The 20,628-nt window shown below is 29.8% G+C and overlaps 4 protein-coding genes across 7 annotated transcripts; 1 reads left to right on the forward strand and 3 right to left on the reverse strand.

The window, feature by feature from the left end:
* The first annotated feature begins 1,309 nt into the window (after positions 1-1,309).
* Positions 1,310-2,528, forward strand: LOC137826568 (protein CHLOROPLAST IMPORT APPARATUS 2). Of its 2 annotated transcripts, XM_068632579.1 has the most exons (4): positions 1,310-1,442; positions 1,476-1,857; positions 2,172-2,321; positions 2,426-2,528. In XM_068632579.1, the coding sequence occupies exons 1-4, from the start codon at positions 1,378-1,380 to the stop codon at positions 2,447-2,449; spliced, it is 621 nt and encodes a 206-aa protein (XP_068488680.1). In that variant the 5' UTR covers positions 1,310-1,377; the 3' UTR covers positions 2,450-2,528. The 2 variants fall into 2 exon arrangements, with proteins under 2 accessions (XP_068488680.1, XP_068488679.1); XM_068632578.1 differs by having other exon boundaries at positions 1,378-1,857.
* A 2,522-nt stretch (positions 2,529-5,050) lies between these two features.
* Positions 5,051-5,752, reverse strand: LOC137827103 (LOB domain-containing protein 12-like). Its single transcript, XM_068633315.1, has 2 exons — positions 5,568-5,752; positions 5,051-5,406 (listed from the first exon to the last, which is right to left on the reverse strand). The coding sequence occupies exons 1-2, from the start codon at positions 5,724-5,726 to the stop codon at positions 5,197-5,199; spliced, it is 369 nt and encodes a 122-aa protein (XP_068489416.1). The 5' UTR covers positions 5,727-5,752; the 3' UTR covers positions 5,051-5,196.
* Positions 5,753-8,619: 2,867 nt separating this feature from the next.
* On the reverse strand, positions 8,620-14,140 carry LOC137823767 (protein FLC EXPRESSOR). 2 transcript variants are annotated; one of them, XM_068629028.1, is made up of 5 exons: positions 12,631-13,250; positions 10,571-10,737; positions 10,110-10,195; positions 8,791-8,932; positions 8,620-8,745 (listed from the first exon to the last, which is right to left on the reverse strand). In XM_068629028.1, the coding sequence occupies exons 1-4, from the start codon at positions 13,119-13,121 to the stop codon at positions 8,840-8,842; spliced, it is 837 nt and encodes a 278-aa protein (XP_068485129.1). In that variant the 5' UTR covers positions 13,122-13,250; the 3' UTR covers positions 8,620-8,745; positions 8,791-8,839. The 2 variants fall into 2 exon arrangements, with proteins under 2 accessions (XP_068485129.1, XP_068485128.1); XM_068629027.1 differs by having other exon boundaries at positions 8,620-8,932; positions 12,631-14,140.
* A 1,510-nt stretch (positions 14,141-15,650) lies between these two features.
* Positions 15,651-19,492, reverse strand: LOC137823765 (transcription initiation factor TFIID subunit 15b-like). Of its 2 annotated transcripts, XR_011083160.1 has the most exons (7): positions 19,309-19,492; positions 19,138-19,228; positions 18,360-18,978; positions 17,884-18,034; positions 17,704-17,785; positions 15,965-16,163; positions 15,651-15,883 (listed from the first exon to the last, which is right to left on the reverse strand). XR_011083160.1 is itself a non-coding variant. In XM_068629026.1 (6 exons), exons 1-6 carry the CDS (start codon positions 19,400-19,402, stop codon positions 16,058-16,060), a joined length of 1,143 nt encoding a protein of 380 aa, XP_068485127.1. In that variant the 5' UTR covers positions 19,403-19,492; the 3' UTR covers positions 15,651-16,057. The 2 variants fall into 2 exon arrangements, 1 of the variants encoding a protein (XP_068485127.1); XM_068629026.1 differs by having other exon boundaries at positions 15,651-16,163.
* Positions 19,493-20,628: the final 1,136 nt, after the last annotated feature.

Below are 20,628 nucleotides of genomic sequence, written 5' to 3' on the forward strand. Positions count from 1 at the left end.
ATACAAATTTATTTTCATAAAACTATAAGGATTTAAAATAATACATAATATGTAATACATATGAAAATTTACTATCATATAATTTTGAAATAATAATAAATAATATAGGTAATTATTATTTAATACAACGGAAAACTTTCCATTTTTTTATAAAGTCTAACACATAATCTATAAATAAGTAACAAAAATAAAAATAATAATATTCTTGATAATTTAAAAAATATGATTAAATAAAATAATAAAATAATATAGAAGTAATAGTGTGAAAATTATTATCGCTAAATATTTTAGGTGCTTTTGATAGAAATTTATTGTTAAATGCATGAAATTATTTCAACGCATTTAAATTAAATAAGTCAATAAATAATTAGTTAATAAATAAAAATAAAATTATAAACTATTAAAAGAAACTACATTTGTAATCAAACTTAACAATATAATAACATAAAATATTATATTACAATGTCACGATAAATTGTTGTCAATACATACCATAAAATACAACTAGTAAATCTGGTAATAAAATTATGATAGTTAATTAGATATCAATTTAAAAATTATTTAATAATAATAAAAATTAATTTAAAAATCAATTTTTTTTAAATATTTCTAATTTAGTTATTATAATAACTAATTATATTTTGTCTTTTTATAATTTTCTTAAGATATTAGAATTTTGGATAAGAAAACTTTTTTAAAATTAAATATTTTTGTAGTGGTACGTCAATAAACTAAGCTTATTTTGGATAACAAACCTCTTTTAGAATTAAATATTTTTGTAGTGATAAAATTCGTCAAGCGTCAAAGTCAATTCTTAGTGTAATGGTTTTATTCATCAATTAAATTCGTCCATAAAGACCATAATAATATAATATTATTATTTATAATAAAAACAACTATTATTATAATAATAATAATATATTATATATTATTATTATTATCACCTTTAATTACTTCTTTACTTTCATATTTACAAAATTTTATGGTTTAGTCTTATGTAAACACATTTGAATTCCTTTTAATAAGGTATAAAACAAAAACAAAATAAAATATATAGATTAATGTATGTGTATGGATTCAAATGAGTTAAAAAGATGTATAATTTGAAGCAAATAGTTTACAAAGTGAGGATTAAACATAAAGAATATACAAACAATGAAATATTAGAAAATAATGGAACAAATGAAGGGAGAGGGTCAATTATTTCATTGTGATTGTTTGTTCCCACTATATAACATGCGTACTTCATACCATTGATGGATACATAACGTGGTATGGTAGGAGCACATGCATTATTATTATGCAACTACATAAGTCCATTGGTGAGAGAAAGTGAGAGAAAGAGAGAGAGAGAGAAAGAAACTTAGTTGAGATAAGATGGGATGCACTTCACTACTGAGAAGCCCCAAGAAGGAAGAACAAGAGGTACCAGATGCTTTCACCTCCTTGTTACCAAATTCTAACCAATCTTACACCTATGAAGATTTCAATATTTTGGAGGAACTGGAAGGGGTCTTCAACTCCAAGGAGGAACAAGAGTTGCTGCAACAGAACTCTTCAAGTGGGGAACTTCATTGGGATTTCATGGAATGGGAGGAATTGGCCCCCTTTGGAGAGGAAGGAGAAGATGAAAACGAAGGGAAAGAACAGGTGACAGAGAGCATGAGCCAGTACCCTTTTGAGGAGCAGCAGATAAAGAGAGAAAACATAGTTGGGTTCTGGGAAATGGATGATGAGAAGATGCTGTCTTTGAACTTGAACTTGAACTATCAAGAGGTTTTGGATGCATGGTCTAACCGAGGCTCTCTCTGGGCTGATGAATGCTCTCTTTCATTGGCCACCAATAATAGCTGCTATGTTAGTATCTACCATCCATTAATCTTATCACATGCTTCTTCCTCAATCCTTTTACTTTACCTATATGCTTATTCAAATGCATGCCTGCAATTAATAACTTGCATATCTTCAATTCTTTTAGTGTTTGATAGATATGCAGTGATTGGAATTCCTTTGGGTATGATTTTAGTATTAACAGGTAGTTTTAGTTTTAGGTATGTGTACTTATTTTTGGATAACTCCAACGTTAATTTTTGGATGTTTTTGTTACTTTGTGTATGGTAATATATATATAGAGAGAGAGTAGCAATGAATGATATATGATTGTGGTTTAGAATGGAGAAGTGCCAGTGTTGGAAGAAGAGAGAGCAAGAAGAGAAGCAAGTGTTCTTAGATACAAAGAGAAGCGTCAGAACAGATTGTTCTCAAAGAAGATAAGATACCAAGTTCGGAAACTAAACGCTGATAAAAGACCAAGAATCAAGGTCTTTCACTTATGAATTTTGTGTTTCTTTTGGTGCCATTGGGTTTTGCAGTATGGTCATTTTGTTTTGTTATGAAAGCAGCTTTTCCGATATTTTTGTTGTAGGGTCGCTTTGTGAAGAGACACTGAAGTTGCTCCACAAAGATCTCAAACCCAAAATATCTCCCAAAATATCTAATGCCACTGTACATTTCTTTTCAACTTCAAACATTATTTTCTTGTATTTATCCATTCAAATTATCTCTACACAACTTCAAAAAAAGGAAAGAAAAAAGAAATCAACTTCACTGCTTCTGATCTCAGTATAAAATTCATTCCATTTCAAATATATAAGAAAGAAAAACAATTTTGGAATTTCATGCGTCTTCATGTCCACGCTTGTTGTTTATCTTTACTTTACTATTTTGATCTTATGTGTAGAAATTGTAAATTTTAAGGTTTAGATGAACAAATTTAACGTCAAAATAATAAAACAGATTAAACCTTAACTCTCTTGTTCTTGTCTTTCTCCTTTGCCAATTTCCAAGGTTGATGGTCCTAATTTATTGATTCCAACTTTCATTTGGATATACCCACCCATCAGTCATCAAAAAGAGAAAAATAAAACACACTCACAAGAAAAAAAAGAAAAAGAATATGGTGGATCTACCACCGTCTACTTCTTTTTCATTTTCCTTTTTCTGGGTACAAAAGTGGTTTATGATTTGGTATGATTTGATTTGGTACAAAAGTGGTTTTAGATTCGATTCTCAAATCATATAATATTCCACAAGAACTTCATATTACTCAAATTAATCTTCTTTTGATTAGTTTCTTTACAAATCTATCTTTTGGGGTTCTAATAATATAGCATTTTATTTTTGCCAATTTAGTTGAGTGATGAACTTTTTCGCTAAGTTTGGTACCTTAAACATGTAAGCATGACATATCTTGCAAGTGAACTAGAAAAAATAAATGTCTATTTTTTTTCTGAATTATGTCAGTGAGAGATATTTTCATGTTACTTTCTGAATGTTGACTTGTTCAAAGTACAATTGTTGTAATGAATATAGATTCCCTCTCTGGTCAAGTATGACATAAAGAAATTGTTAGGAATTTTGTTACGTATTGAAATGCTCATTTTAGTGAATTATATTTTATATTTCTTTTTTGGAAAATGTTTTCTCCTATTTTATTTTAGCTAAAAAAAGGTTAAGTATACTTCCACTTGTAATTTTACGCAAAGATTAATTTTCGTCTCTGGTCTAAGACCTTCTAGGTATAGTTAAAAAATTATTAAAACAAAATATTATAATATTAATCATAAAAATTTGGTTATCTCGTATAAGAATATAATAATTTTTTTATTACAAATATCATAAAAATTTAAAGTTTGAATTATAAACAAAATCAATTTCAAATACCGGAACATAAAAATTATATTTAATCCTTTAAATAATCATAATATTTTGATATATATATCTATCCAACAACTCAATAAATTAATATTTATTTTATTTTTTATTTAAAATATATATATATATATATGTATATATTATAATGAGTTGTCAAACCAATGTTTTTAATTTTTTAAGGTGTTAAAGTATTTTTTTTATTCTAAAATATATACTCTTGTTTTTTTTATAAGTATGATATTGATACAGAATAGTTATTAAAGATTTTTTTTCATACTAACACATCAAATAGAACAACTTAATATTGTACAAGTGATTTCTATGTTAATTATCAATTATCAACTTACCATCTTTGATCATATCACAATATTGACGAATAATAGAATCTCAATCAATTACTTATGAACTTAGTTTTTGATCTTCATAAATGAAAATGACCTCTCATATAAAGCAACTTTCATGAAACGCAAAAAGTCAATATTGTTTTCACTAATGTTAGCATATTAGAAATTGTTAATAGATTAGAGATATCAAAATAAAATGTGTTATGCAAAACAGTCTCTTCAAATGATTTTCTCTATATACGTTTATCAAAGATAAAATTCTCTAATAAATTAGCTAAAAATAAAAATTTATAAAAAATATATGAGAAATTTTTTACAAATTAATTAATATAGAAATTAGTTTCAGGTTTTATTCTTATTTTTTTTGTCTTGTAAGCATTTGTTGAGAAACTTGTCAAAACTAGTCCCAATTATTTTTCCTAATTATATTAAGCAATATACCTTTTCCCGAAAATTAAAAGTTAAAAATAAGGAGACTCATGAGGTTTGGGCTTCACGTATACTCCTTTTCTAATTTAAGTTTTTTTAAAAACCTAGCCCATCCATTCGCCACTTTTGTTATTTGCCACTCGTGTTTTTCATATATGCACCACTATTTTCTGAAAAGCCTGGGTCCATTAAAATATCCAACATATTTATTATTTACCACATACTTTTTTAAATATAAATCGTATTATAAAAATCATCAATAATTTGTTACGACAGAAAAACCAAAAACGTTAAATATAATCCAATTAAAAATAATTTTTTCAAGTAATATATTGGGTCAATTATTTAATGGATTAATTAATTTGTTCTCTAAATTGTGATCCTCTTGTTTTACCGTTTTTTCTTACTCATAAGCACATGCATATGCCACTTTTTTCTTTTCCCTCTCCCTTTATCATATTAACACGCCTGAATATACAACATGCCTGAATAGGCATATTCTGTGTGAAGTTGACCGACATATATAAATTAAGACCAAAATATGTGAATAAAAGAGAGGAAAGTGAACCAAAATAAATTAAGTCCATAAAGACTTTATGTTAAATGAGTCTTTTTCAGATACAATGAAGGTAAGATATAAATGAGAGACAAAATTCGTAGTTAAATTTTTTTCATCAGAAAAGAAATTCGTAGTTATATATTGTCATGGTTATATAGCATTGGTGAAGGTAAATTCTTGCTGCTTTTTTATGCTGAGAATCTCTTCCTGAACTACTGCAAGCTGCATTTGTAACTCAGAAACTTGAATTTCTAGGTTAGATATGATTCCAACACAACCATAAACAGGGTTTCTGACTCTTGCATTTGCCTCATAAACTAAACTCTTCACTGCATCTCCTCTTTGATCAACTGGAACATCCTGCATGCAAAAACATACAAAAACAAGTTAAGAACTGCATTGAACCTAAGAAATATTTAACTGTAGGTTAATATTACATATTGTAAATTGTTGATCATCTCTTAGTGAAGTTCTTTTAGCTTGATTATAAAACAAAAATAGATATATTAAACTGATCAAACCTTTAGCATTTTGATGATATTGCTGCAGCCAAAGACCTTGTGCACAATGGCAAAGTTGCAGAGATCATTGGAAGGAAAATAAGGAGCAAAGATGCAATCCTGAGAGCAACGGCGTCTCAAGAACTTGCAGGAAGCACAAGGGGAAGAATTACCACCCATTTCAAAATCCAAGATTCGATGTTGACCACCCCAGAAGCAAAGTGTTTTTGGTTTTTCCTGAATCCGAATTTATATGTGCAAGAAATTAATGTAACATGTAACATGTTTATAATGATGTTGTGATTACAGTGTCTTGTCTAACAAGAACAGTTGTCATATTTGACGTATATTGTTGAAAGTATTTACGTGTCTGAAAGTAGTTTGTTGAAAGTATTTACGTGTCTGAAAGTAGTTTGAATATCGACATTAACCAGTAGAATAACGCTTTTGAAGGAATAGAATAAATGGACTGAATGTGGGAAACATGATTTCAGAGATGATAATTTCACATTGTTTAACGCACTTGCCTTAGGGTTTAGGGCTTCTTTCTTCCTGTTATTCTCTTATATTCGAGCTTCATCACCTGCAAAAAAATTATTAAACTTTTAAATAAGAAATAAGTGTTTCATATGTTGATGTCATAAATACAAAATAATTAACTTTATCTTGTTGTGTGTAATTATATGATTTTGACAGTATTTTATGATTGAGCAAAGATTAGCATATGTATTATAATTAAGGATGTATTAACTAGTTTTTCTTATAATTTAATTTATGTAAATATCAATTTATTTTAATATATTTTTCATATGTTAATGGATATTAGGATATCATGGGACCATTTGCCCCTTAACTATACAAGAATTTATAAAATAAATAAATAAAACAAGTAAACTTCTTCAATACATTAAATTAATTTGTCCATCTCTTTTTTCTTAAAAAATTAGTTAAGGGTTTTTCTTTTATAAAAGTTAGTATGTAAACTAATTTTAAATTAATTTTAATTTACAATTTTTTTTAATATATCTTATCTTCCTATTTTAACAAAGATTAATGAAAAAGTAAATATTTTTGTGTGTATTTTTCAATTGGAAATAAATTTTATGATAATATTCGTGAATTAAATATTTTTTCTTGATAAAAAAAAATTGTAACTATAATAATCTTAATGTTTAAGATGGAAGATGAATTTAAGTGGAGTACCCAAATATCTCTATATTTATATATTATTTTTTATCAATAAAATAAATAAATAAATAAATACTGTCTCAAGTATTTATAATTTTTAGTTATTTTTTTTATCTTTCTTGTTTGTGATATTGAAAGTGCTTATTTCAACTAATCAAAGTGAGATTTATTTGACCATCACTTTCAATCCCTTTAAGTAATTTCTTAGATCATGTTGATCACATGTTAAAGAATGATGTGAATGCTATTAATTTGCCTTTTTTTCCAATGTATATGAAAATGCTACAATTTGAGAAGGCAGAGTTACCTAAATGTTAAAATGTAAGCCTAATAGTAACTTAGTTTCTGCATCAACATATAACTATCCAACTAATTTGACTTCTCATTAATTCAACACGTTTAACTTAAAAAAACTTATACGTGGCGTGTTTTGAAACTTTATTAATTTTTAGTTCAAAATATTTTTAAAAAATTATAATTAAATTGAATTTTATGTAGAATGAAAATATAAAACAGGATAAATAATTGATTCTCTACAATAACACAATAAGTAATGAGATGTTTTGTTTTTAATACAATAAAAAAAATTACAATATTACTAGAAATTTTTTAATTCTATTATATTTTATTAAACTTGGTTAATGATTGAGATAATTGAATACATTTAGTTTTTATAATTATCACGGTTGTTCATTAAATAAAAATTTAATATTAATATACTATTAGCTTGAAATATGTTTTATTTTTTATTTTGTTAATTTAAATTTTTTAATGATTTTTTTAAAAAAAACAGATTATAAAATCAAGAAAAGGTATTTCTAAATTTAAGAATCAGAAAGTGGTAATACTTTCCAAATTTTATTTTAAATAAAAGAAATATTTTAAATTGTAAAATGATATTTCCGAATCTGAGAATAACATCCTACAATTCAAAAAGTATAAATAGAAAAAAAATATTTTTTATATTATAAAATTTAGAATATATTTTTTTAAAATATTTTTTCTTCTAACTTATGAGGGTGCCAAAGATGTGGAGCAGGAAGAAAGAGTTAAAAAAATTCAAGACAAATGAAGAACTATTTGTATAAGAGAAAACAACCTTCTCGTCCTTTATTCTAATTTGATTTATATTTTACCTGACTTTGAAGGTTAAAAATGTATAAAATTATATTTTTATTTCAGTAAATATTATATAGAATTAAAATATTTAATATATTATTATTATTTATTGGCAACTTCAGTTAACCGTTAAATCTATAATTTTAAGGATTGAATGACCTGTCCAATTTTAAAAATATTGATCACATACAATTTTCAATTACAGAACCTCTGAGTTTATATTTTTACATACTTCTTCGATTTCTTATGTCCATCCACCCTAAGACATAACATTCATCCACCTAAGACATAACGTTTCTAGTAATAATATACTAACAACCCATATTTTTTATGTAACTCTCAATATTATTGTTTTAATATTTTTTTATATCATTTAATTATAAATTTATATCAAGCATCATTTTACTCATGTTTAATACTTGAATCGTAATGTTTAATATTTGAATCGTAACTCAATTAGGTAGAGCTTGCAGCGTTATATTCGCTTCTCACTAAACTCAATTTTCTAATATCTTTTATCATAACCAAGCTTCAATTACCAAAGGTGTTTTTGCAGAATAGAAACCCCTTCAAACTTATAAAAGGAAGACTATATAATCCAATTACATAAACAAGCACGAAAATTTGCGTTTAAGCTAAAATCTCAGTCAGGTACTTTTAAGCTTTTAAAAAAAACAAATTAGCCTTCTGAATTTTAACAAGTGCTAAAGAATGAAATATACAAGAAAATTGAACCTTCGTAGACTACCTGAACTGGTTACAAGAATGATAATAATAAACACGGTGATTATACAAACTTTAAATTTATGAACATTTTCAGATATCAGTAAAGTAAAATTATATGCGCTATGTTGAGTAAGTTTCATTTGGGGGAAAGAGACATTGCATTCCTAAGTTACATTTCTTTTAACTCTTTCAAAAATTACAGCATCGCCAGAAGTTACATTTCTTTTAACTCTTTCAAAAATTACAGCATCGCCAGAAGCCTATCTAGGTACTTGCGTACGTTGGTGATCATAAGAATGATGTAAGGGTGCTCCGGTTGTATCTTGAGAATGTGAGTCAACCCCAGCTTGCATCTGAAAAGTTAAGCAAATTCGAATTATTTGAGGTTATGCGAAGGTAATATATTAGGAACACAGTTAAATATGGAAACAAAATATCCACTTGGATACATACATTCAGCAATAGAATACAGGTCAGTAGCAGAGCAAGTTTTTGTTCCCAAGAAATAAGATGACTTCAAAGACGAAAACAAGAAAAGAAAGTTGGGATTAAGCCAATGGAAGTGCGTCAAATGACCAAATCGGCAGCAATTTCCTATTTTGTAAAGTTCGATCTTCTTTTATCATCATTGTAAAGTTAAATGCTAATAAACATTAGAATTTTTTTATTTTTCGATTTAATAAAAACAAATGTTAGTATTCAAGAGTCATTTGTATTGTTAGACCTTTTTAAGTGAACAGTGAGTGATATTTCAGATTCAGACTGGGGACTCATTTACGTCCTGCTTGGTTTTGAAGGGGAATATAAATAGAGAATAAATAGAAAACAAAAAAAATTGAATGTTTAATTATTTTGTAGAGTAGGAATAGAAATAAAGTATTTGGAAAACTGTGTAGGTTGGTCTATTTAATAAGAAATAAAAAGAGAGATGAAGAGATTAATAAAAATAGATAAGAAACAATAGTGGATCTCCTAATTTATAAAAATTGTTTCCTTTCTTTTCTCCTTCCACCCAACACACGATATTAATTCTCTTCATCTTTCCACCTCCACTCTACCGATCAAGGCAGAGTTCTGCTCATGTAAATTGACAACATAATTAATCTAGTGTAGGGCTCGGCGTTTAGGAAAAGATTTGACAGGCGTAACCAAAACAAATAGGCAGTTGCTTTCTGCATCCCAAAAATTTCTTGTTGACATATCTGGAATGTTTTTCTACCTTCTCCAGTCCAGAAGTCACCAAATCAGAATGAACTTTTTATATCGCCAAATATGACTTTACATTCCAAATTGGTCAATCCCAAATATGATTTTGCATTCTGAATTGAGGAATCAGAATGGTGAAAAGATTCAGAGAATTTATTTTAGGTGCAGAAAGCAACTGCTAAACAAATATAAATTGTTTCTACATATTTTTTATGGATTTGAAGTGAAAAAACACAATGTTCATTCATAAATCAGAACCAGATTCACACTGCGAGACTAGCCTGTAAAAGGCATATCAAACTTGTAAGAGTGGGGTATACATACCTGATGCATGCTATAAGAACTAGGAGGGTATCTGACTCCTCCATATATCTCACGATTGTCATAGTTATCAGGAGGATATCCAGGACCTGTATAGAAACAAATCCATAGATTTATAATATGCATCTAGAAAGAATTAAAAATATATGTTATCGCTAAAAAATTGTAGTCTCTGAAAAAGTATTGAAAAAACGCACTATATCATAAAATAGCCTTTTCCAAAGCTTATACAAATGGATTCAAACTTTCTAACTTGAGAGAGAATCATTAAAATAACCAACTTTTTGAGGTTTTATTTATCATGATAATTTTAAGAATGTGTTTTCTAATTAAAAATATTTTTCTTCTTTTTAAAAAAATTAAACAGTTCCCCCCTGAAGAACAAAGTTTAACCAAGTTTTCAAGTTATACTTCTGTTGTATTAATTAAGAACTTAAGATGAACGACCAAGAAAGTTAAATTACTTGGTTTAGCATCTGCAGCCATTGCAGCCCTTGCCCTCTTTTCTGCATTAGCCAACTCAGCACGTAACTTTTCAACCTCACTGGACATTATAATCATATTGTTGTCCATTGCCCGTCTGTGTTCAAGGTTACTAGCATGTGTCTTCTTCTCAAATTCAATAGCATTCCTGTATTCAACAATAAATGAAAATGTAAAGCATGCACATTGCACAATATTTCAGACTAAGTGAACTTTTTCCCTTGCATCTGATAAGATGCAGGAAATATCACTCTTCCAACAGGAAAAGACAGATTAGTTGAATTAGGAAGCCTGGAATCAGTAGATACACAGGCAATAACAAAATCTAGTTAGTTAGTCAGATTAAATCTTATTTTGTTATATAGGCTGACAAGTATCTGAACTAATCACAGGATTCAATATAAGAAATCAAAATAAACAAAGAATGATATATAAATCTGACATGCTTCTGTACACAGTGAACAATACCCATCAACATTAGTTTTTACAGTTTTTACCTCTTCTGCGAACCCCATGGTGGCATCATCAAGTTTCAAAGTTCAAAGGAACTCAGACGCCAGCATCAGGATTTTAGAATCAGCAGACTCAATGCATTCAGAGAGTCATAGTCTAACTAGTAAATAAATCATAAACCAATGGACTGATAATACAAAATAAATCACAAAAGCTAGTGTACAGAGAAACAAAGAGTAATGGTGAAAAACAAAATGGTTATATAGGTTGTTTGGTTTAAGAGAATAGTAGTAATAATAAATTCTGAAATTGCTTGATTAAATAGAGAAAAGAAAAGAAATTAATATATTAATAAAAATACTATATTATCCTTCTTTGATTTTTACATTTACAGGCATAATTGACTATAAAAGACTGTGTAATCAATTATTTGTTGACATATATCAACATATAATTGACTATACAATTTACATAATTGATTATATGATCATGTTGCATTAACACCTTCATCTCTATTTGCGGGTAACTGTTGCGTGCGTGGAGACCCTCACCCTCCATTTTTGTTTATAGCAGATATCATATATGTTCCTCACTATTCACATGCACACGCAAAGAAACTTTAAAGAAATAGACAAAATTCCCTTTTAGTTTCTGTTATTTTTAATTGGATAGGAATTAGAGATTTTTAGTAATCTATTATGCTATATGCATAACTGATTATGTTTGAATACACAATCTAGTTTAACTAATACTGTCCATGAGCCTCACAAGGGTAGAGCCATAAACAATATATGAATGTCTTTGCATTTCTTCTCAACATCAATATTGTCAATAGCACGAATTAAATGGCAGGCACTTGCAGAAAGCTAAAATGAACACCAGTGCAGATGGTGTGTTAGCTGCCATATTGACAACTGACTCCCATTTTGAGGGAAAACAAAAATTAGAAACTATTTACAATTAAAGGAGTAGTGAGTGACAAACACGAAGAACAAATAAAATTACTTTACTCCCCTGATCTCAATGATCCAAACACATGTTTCTATGCTACAGTTCATTCTGATTCTGAAACACGAAGAACAAATAAAATTACTTTACTCCCCTGATCTCAATGATCCAAACACCTGTTTCTATGCTACAGTTCATTCTGATTCTGAAACTTCCACTACATGTTCAGAGAAGGGAAACCTAAACAACAACTAATGAGGACGAACAAAACGTGGTCCTTGGGGCAGTATCCACAACCATTTAGTGCAAGATCCTGCACAAACTACCCTAACAAGAAGATCACATAAAAATATCTGTGCTTAGTCAGAAGCACACCCTCATTATAAAACCTTGCATTCACCCAATAACATTCAGCAACCTATATCTAAAAGGCTTTCAAGTTGCACATTCCTTTCTCTACTAATTTTCACATCCAAGCCAAAAAAGAAAAACACCATTCACCAAAAAATAAAAAATGAAAACAAAAAAGTCCAAGTCACCTCACAAGAAACAGTAAACAAATAAATGAATGACCTCAAAAAGTCATGGCCACAAATAAACAATAATTCACATAAGAAAATAAATATATGAACAATTTTACCTTCCTCGTTGAATCTCATGGAGCATGGCCTCTAAATCGGCTTTAATGGCCGGCACAAACTGCGCCTCGGCGCGCACCCTCCCGAGGTCGTCCTCGATGGTCTGCAGCTGCGCTGCGAGCTCCTTCTGCGCCGCCGCGAGTTCCTGTACGTCCACCCTCACCCGATTCAGCTCAGCGCTCATTGCGGCGACGGCTCGCACCTCAGCGTCCACCTTCAGCGACTTCTCATAGATCTCGCGCACCTCCGCGTCGCGCTCCGCCTTGACCTCGGCACCGTTGGCGGATAGGCGACAGAGCTCCTCCTGAGTGGCGGCGAGGTCCTGCTTTAGGGCCACGTGGATGCCAGCGAGGCGCTGGTTGTCGGAGATGAGGTTCTGGATCTCGCGATGGCGCGTTTCGACGCGCTCCTCGAGGGCGCGGACCGCCGTGGCAGCGGAGGAGGAATGTGCGAGGCGCGTGAAGGAGGAGGGCGCGTGTTTGCGCCCCGCCATTTTGCGATTTGAAGAGAGTGAGGTTTTAATTTGATGCAGAATAGAGAGGAAAGAGTAGCAGTTGAGTGAGTGAGCGTGGATATGGATGCTCTGCAACTGCTTTCTTCTGTCTCTTCCAGTTTTGTAACTATCTTTTCTTGAAATTGGTCTAATTTTTTAAAGAAATTTAAGATATGGTAAATTTTTTATAAAAAAAAATACAGAAATGTGCAAGATGTGTTTGAAAAATATGACTTAAACAATTTTAGACTAATAAAAATCTAAGTCACAATTTGAAATTACATCTTCTAAGTTTTCTTAAATCTTATTTTAAATATATGATTTTTATTTAATTTTTACAGAAGCTGTGTATATGGTTAAGAACTTATTCTTTTCCTATTTTTGTTTTGTTTTACATTTTTATATTTTTATTTTATTTTTTTAGAAGTTGTACCTTTATACTTCTTCTTTTTTCTTTTTTATAAATTATTATATAGACATATTTTTTATTTTAAATTGTTAATTTGATTAATGGATTTTTTTAAACCTTTTAGGTGTTGCTAAAGTTTTATATAATCTTACTTTTATTTTCAGATATTTATTTTAACAATATAACATTTTTTATAATTTTTTTTATGTAAACATTTTTTTAAATGATTTTTATTATTAAGTTTTTATATAACAATATTTTTTCTTATTTTAAATAATTATATATACTAACAAGTAAAAATCACATATAAAATTTAATAATAAAAAAATTTGCAAATATGTTTACATGCAAATTTTAAAAAAATAATAATCAAATTATTTTAACATATAAAAGATTATCAAAAAAATTATATTATTAAAATAAATATCTGAAAATAAAATTTATATATATGATTGTATAAAAGCTTAGAAACACGTAAAATGTTTAAAAATTCATTAATCAAATTCTTAAAAAATAATTTAAATGAAAAAATATGTTTATATATAGATTAAAAAAACAAAAAAAAATAGAAAAGAAGTAGAGAAGTCGCATATTTTGAAGAAAAAAAAAAGTCTTTTTTAAACAGAACGATTTCAACAAAAATAAAAAATTAAAGTCATACCTCTAAAACATGATTTTAAAACAAGATTCATCTTCATTAATTTAAAGTTATCTTTGAGAAACATAACTTCTTTATTTTAGAATTGTTTTCCCTAAACACAACTTGTTCCTTTTTTTAATCTTTGAAATATTTGTCCATATTGATAAATTTCTTTAAAAATTATGCCAGTTTGGTGAAAAAAGTGTTTTGTTATCTATATCTTAACTTTAAAAATCTACATAAATGTAACTTTAAATTTGTTTCAACTATTATAGTTAAACATTTTAAAGGTTTTGAAAGGCTTTACTTAAAGTAAATCTATTTGGCTTTTAAATATTAACTAGTTGTGTTACAAATGTATTCAAACGCTTGAGACTATATATCATGGAAAAAATACAACACAATATCACTATAAATGGTAGTTATTAACTAGTTACAGAGTTTAACATTTTTTTAGAAACGTGTTTATGCATTACTCATCATACATAGTAAATCATTACAAACATTAGAAAACACTTGTGCGAATAAAATTTTCTGAAGCTTTCTGAGGCGAAAAAGCATTTTGTGGCGCCTCATGTTCTCATCCAACCATATGAAAAATCTTCAGCGGTTATTAGAGAAATGTTTTTAACAATCAATAGATTTCTATCTACCTACAGGAGCGAGTATATAATCTATCTATGTTTTTGGAATGGCGAACAAAGCTTATAACACAATAATGGCATCAATCTATGCAATAGCTCAGCCTCAAAGAAAACAAATTTTGGCACGGCCAAACCACAAAATTCCAGGAAGCTACCTGCAAGATGATCAAAAGCCAAAGAAGTAGCAACTCTTACCAGTACAACTGTCCTTAATCATCATTAAAAACATTTGAAAGAAGTATGCTAAGAATCAGACAACTGCTATGAACATCTATAGCTCACGATGCAGTAGCCATAACCAACACTAAAATTTTAATAGAAAATAAAGCATAACGTTTAGGATTCCTATTACAGTTATAAAGGTTCTACCTGGTGCAATTAGGCAAAACAAAAAATAAAAAGGAATCTTCAAGTCTTGGATGGGTAGTAGTTATTTCAAAAAGAAAAAATGATGCAAACAAAAAGTAACAGCTTGAATTTTCTAAGTGCAACAAAATAGAAAACAGGGCAAAATTTGATGAATTTAAAAAATAAAGGAACTTCATTAGCTCGAGAACTTGCACTCTTTTATTAGGTCATTATGGGTACAATTAGCACTACTGGCCTCATATAACTTTATATTGAACTTCTTGGTAGCAAATTTAAAGTTTAAAGAGTTCAAACCAAAACTTTCAACATAGTCATCATGTGACCTAAATTGAGCATGAATTCAACATTTAGTTTACAACAGGTTATGATTGTATATATTTTAACTTATCATACAGATATTAAGGTTAAATGCAACATGCAGACAAGGAAAACTCTTTTTTTCTAGGAAAAATCCATGGAACTATGACTTAACATAAAACATCCCTTTAATCCCACCACCTGTTTGAACCAGATGCCACATGGGATGAGCCAAGGATGCAAGCATTTATCCAGAAAATAACAGTTCAGTATCCAACCAAGAATAGAACATGTTTTCATGAAAGCAGGAGTCACTAGAAACAAAAATAAAACCTACCTTAGCAGCTTGGAGACTATGCACTTGCCCCTTTAAAAGCATTCACATGATTGTATTAATCCCAGCCTAAAAGTAAAATCCCACCAGCAAGTGACAAAAAAAACAGAAGGAGCAAAGAGGTCATGTAAAAGTAAGTGAACAACCTACCTCTTTGCTATCATCTCAAGTTACCCGCCAATAGAATACAACAAATCCCTCAGACATACATCATAGTACATAAAATGTTCTCTGTTGAAGCCCTCAGTATGGCCGTGAACGGTTCCCACCATAATTATCACGCCTATCAGGACCAGAACCACCTCCATCTCTGTAATTGTCTCTGCGTCCATAGCCACCCCTATTGCCCCTATAGAATTTAAAAACATAAAACAAAAGTTAATACATTAACTTAATAACACAAACATTTATTACTGAGAATTAGGAAGTCATTTGTATAGCTAATAATACATTTAAAACTGTTATAGTACAAAATACATCCCACTCTAATCAACTCAACCCCTAGAATAAAAACCAATAGCAGCCCTTTCATCAATTAATTATTATATTTCGAGTAACTCATTCACACATTATTCCAATGTGATTTTCACCAATATGTCAGACATCCACAAAGAAATTATAAGCAACTTCAAAGCTACATAACAACTAATCAGCCATAACCTGATATCTATTGCTTTAGGAATCCTGTCTAACCAAATCATTAATCATGACAAATGGAGATACTAGATTTCTAGTTACAAATATAGCTTTTAAATATGCTCGGTTGCATTGTTGTCAATCCCAAAGAGTGGTGTTGAGCGACTGATCCCAAAAATACTCTTAACTTTGGTGAGATGGCTACTATACCAGAGCTTATAAATTTAAATCACCCACATACAACTACTTAGGAAACAAAAAAGAAAATGAAGATATATTCATCATTAATAATCAAAAGTCAAAAAATTTAGACACATAACATATCTTTTATGACAAAGGCCTAAATAAGTATAAGATAGAAGCAGGGAAGTGGACATGGCTGGAAATAAAATAGCAGTGGAAGGGACTTACCAAATCTTAGCAAATAGAAAAAAAAACGTAAGAAATGGCAAAATACAATTGCATAGCAAGTTTGGAGACTAGGTGATCTACGTGCCCAAATAAAAAAATAACCGTCTAAAAAACAGAGATGGGCAGAGCAATGCAGAAGATAGAATGAGAAAGAAGATATGCAAAAGCAACAAAACATAGAAGACAGCACAAAGACGTAAGTACAGAGGTGGGGGCGGTTGGAAAGGGCTGAATTTGATCAGAAAAAAAAAATTAAGGTTTTTCAAGGTAGTTATTATTCACGAGGGAGGAGAAAATTCACAAAAATCATCAAAATGTACTAAAAACAACATGAGACAGCACAAGATGGACAAATTGGGGCTTTTAAAAATAAGATTAATGTGGCAGCTGCAATTTTTCCACACTTATGTAGAGGACACAGATTGCAACATTGACACAATAACAGCATGAAAAGACACATTTTACCACTACTTAGTTTTTTTTTTATATTATGGCCATAGCTTTCGAAAATATACCACTGCAAAAGTTTAGACATATTGTGTATCTATTATTTAAATTCTGACAAATGGATTCCAGTATCAAGCCAATGAACTATCTTAATGTAAACTCCAAAATTATATAGAAAACTGGTACTCATATGTGATATTATTGTTATTCTTAAACATGGTGTTGAAGGGGGTGCTGTCAACCACTGCTACTACTATGACATCATTAAAAGAGAATTAAAGCATTTACATGTTGACACTAGTATAACTAGATATTTCAAGAGCAGTCGTTTTCAGTGGCAAAATAAAAAGTCACCAACAGTGTGAAAAATGATAAACAATTGAAATATGGAATACCCCTGGTTATGTGCAGGTGGAGCTTTTGGTGCAGACTTTTCTGCCATTGTAACAGCGATTTTGTGACCCCTCAAATCATAATCTGAGATGAAAGATTAATGGTAAGTGTCTCTTTACGATAGAAGATAAACTGTAGTATCACAAAAGTAGTAGTATAGTAGTAGCAGTTAGATCAAATACTATTGTAAAAACCGCCAGCAGAATGAGCTGCGGAAGGGTCTTCATACACTAGACAACCATCACCCTTGTTGTTTCCTTTCTCATCAGTGTATAGCTTTATGTTCCAAGGCCACTGGTCTTTGTACCCCCTCTTTTGTTTTATTCTTCCAACCTAAACAGTTACAAAGACATTAGAGTATGAAGCTCAACACATCGGCAAAATCAGAGATATGCACATAAATATAGGAAACATAATCTATAGCATGTCCTGTCACTTCACAAGAAAAATAGCAAATATGCTCAGGAAGCCACGAGGGGTCAACTATTTCAAGTGTAAATAAAGCAGAATTAACTGACATACACATGCATGCTCGGTAAGAATATGGATACTATGTTAATTTACTTTGAAAAAAGGCATTTTCATGCAAACCATTGCTCATAGAACAAATAACTCTCTTCGTAGAGCTCGTACTAAATTCAACAGATCAGAATATTACTTGTCCAATGCCCCCAAAAAGTTCTCTCAATTCTTCAATAGTCACATCCGGAGGTAAGTTTGATATGTAGATTCTAGAGTTGTCACAGGAATCCCCACAATTCTCGTCACATTGCTTCACCTTAGCGGGGGAGTCAGCAGGAGCTCCACCAAATCCACCTTGGCTACCAGCACCATAACCACCAGTATTACTCCCATATGGTGAAGGATAAGATGCAGGTCCACCAGTATAGCTTGCAGGTGGAGGAACCACATCAGTTCCATAATTTGAACTGCCACCAGAAGAATTGTATGCAGGTGGATAGTTTCCACCAGCCCCACCATAAGGTTGAGCTGCAGGTGCAGGAGCTTGACCATATCCACCATCTTCTCTGCCTTGACTACCTCTATTGCCTCCCCCACTTCTACCAACATTGTTATTTCCCCTACCACTGTTATAGCCATTACCTCTTCCTTCATCATAGTTACCAGATCTACCCCCACGACTGTTGCCATATCCCCCTCTATTATAGCCACCACCGCCACCGCCACCACCACCACCACGATCATTAGCACCAGCAGGAGAAGGAGCACCACATTTGTTACATTCAACCCTTCTTGCAAAGTTCAAATTCCCACAACTATATAATAATACCAATTTTCCAATCAAATACAGAAACGTAAGAATCGTTAGGTGTGTTTTATATCCACAGTTCCATTCCAACTACTGAAAACACAAAATATCCTCCATAAAAAAAGGGCAAAATAAAAAAAGCAAATCGGCGGGTAAAATCTCAAACCTCGAGTTAGGGCAACGCCAGTCACCGTCTCTACCACTTCCGCCGCCGCGGCCACCACCTCGCCCACCACGATCCCCGCCTTGATACCCACCTGTCACGATTAACACAAAATTAAGATATTTTACGATTCAAAAAAGATAAGGAAGCAAATTAAGAGAGAATATTCGAAACCTCGTCCGCCGAATCCTCCACCTCCTCGACCACCGTGACCGCCGCCATCGTTACGCCCATATCCGCCACCACCTTGATCGTAATTTCCAGACATGATTGGAATCCAATAAGGAATTGCAGAAACGGCAAAGAGAGGAAGAGAAGTTGTAGAAGTACAACGTATGATACAGGACTGTAACTCTGTAACTGGTCTTAAATATAATAAGAATAAGAACTTAATTTAAATGTGAGAATAATTTAAGCTGTTTTATTTATTGAATTTAAATTTATGAAATAAATTTATTTTCATTTTAATATTTTAGAATCACTTATTTATAATAGCTTTGTAATATTTAAATTTTCTATACTAGATTTTGTTAATTGTTGAGGTGATAATAGGGAGAGATGAAAATAAAAATGAAGGGTGTTTTAATAATGAAATTAAAAATAGTATAAAGCTTATCTTTGATAAGATTTTTAAATTAGTTTTTATTTTTTATTAACTGAAATTTTCTGTAATTTTGTTGTCAATATTTGATAAATGACATTTTTAATAATTAATGATATTTTAAATAATATTTGTTTAAACACTAATTTTAAAAAAAAATGTATGATTATAATATTTACCACTTTTTTTTGCTTTTTACATAGTTAATTGATCATGTATTATATTATTTTTTACTACAAATTATATTTTGTTGGATTTTATTTTCATTTTAGAGTTACTTATTTCAATTGTGTTAGATAAAAAAATTAAAATAAATCAGGTCAAACTTTTAATTGAACTCGCGAGTTAGATTTTATAATATTTTTTCATAACGATTAATTATAGGTACACACATTATTGAATAAGAAATATTTTTAACAATAAAATTAAGTTCAATAAAAAATTAAATGAGATTATTTCCCTCATCTATATAGTTGTGAAGTTTACATTAAATCCTGAGTTTTAATGTTATGATCATAAATTCTATTAATCTAAGTAAACTATTATCTAACTAATAAAATAAGAAATTTACATTTTTATTTTGCCTTATTTTCTTGAAAATTGTCCATTTTTTATGTACTATATTATATTTATAAAGATGGTAATTGGTTGATGTAATAATTTTTTTATATATTAATAAATTTGAAAAATATAAATCAGAGTGAAAATAAAATTATTATAAAATTTCATAAATAAAACAGATATTTTCAAAATAATAATAATATATTAAAATAAATTTCTTTAACACTATTGAAATTGAAATAAATTAATTTTACTTGTTATATTAATTATTCATTCAAGAAAACGCGATTATAAATAATATATTACTCCTATTCGTTTATATACCTAACTTC

This window comes from Phaseolus vulgaris, chromosome 8 (assembly GCF_000499845.2).
Source record: "Phaseolus vulgaris cultivar G19833 chromosome 8, P. vulgaris v2.0, whole genome shotgun sequence".
NCBI lineage: Eukaryota > Viridiplantae > Streptophyta > Magnoliopsida > Fabales > Fabaceae > Phaseolus > Phaseolus vulgaris.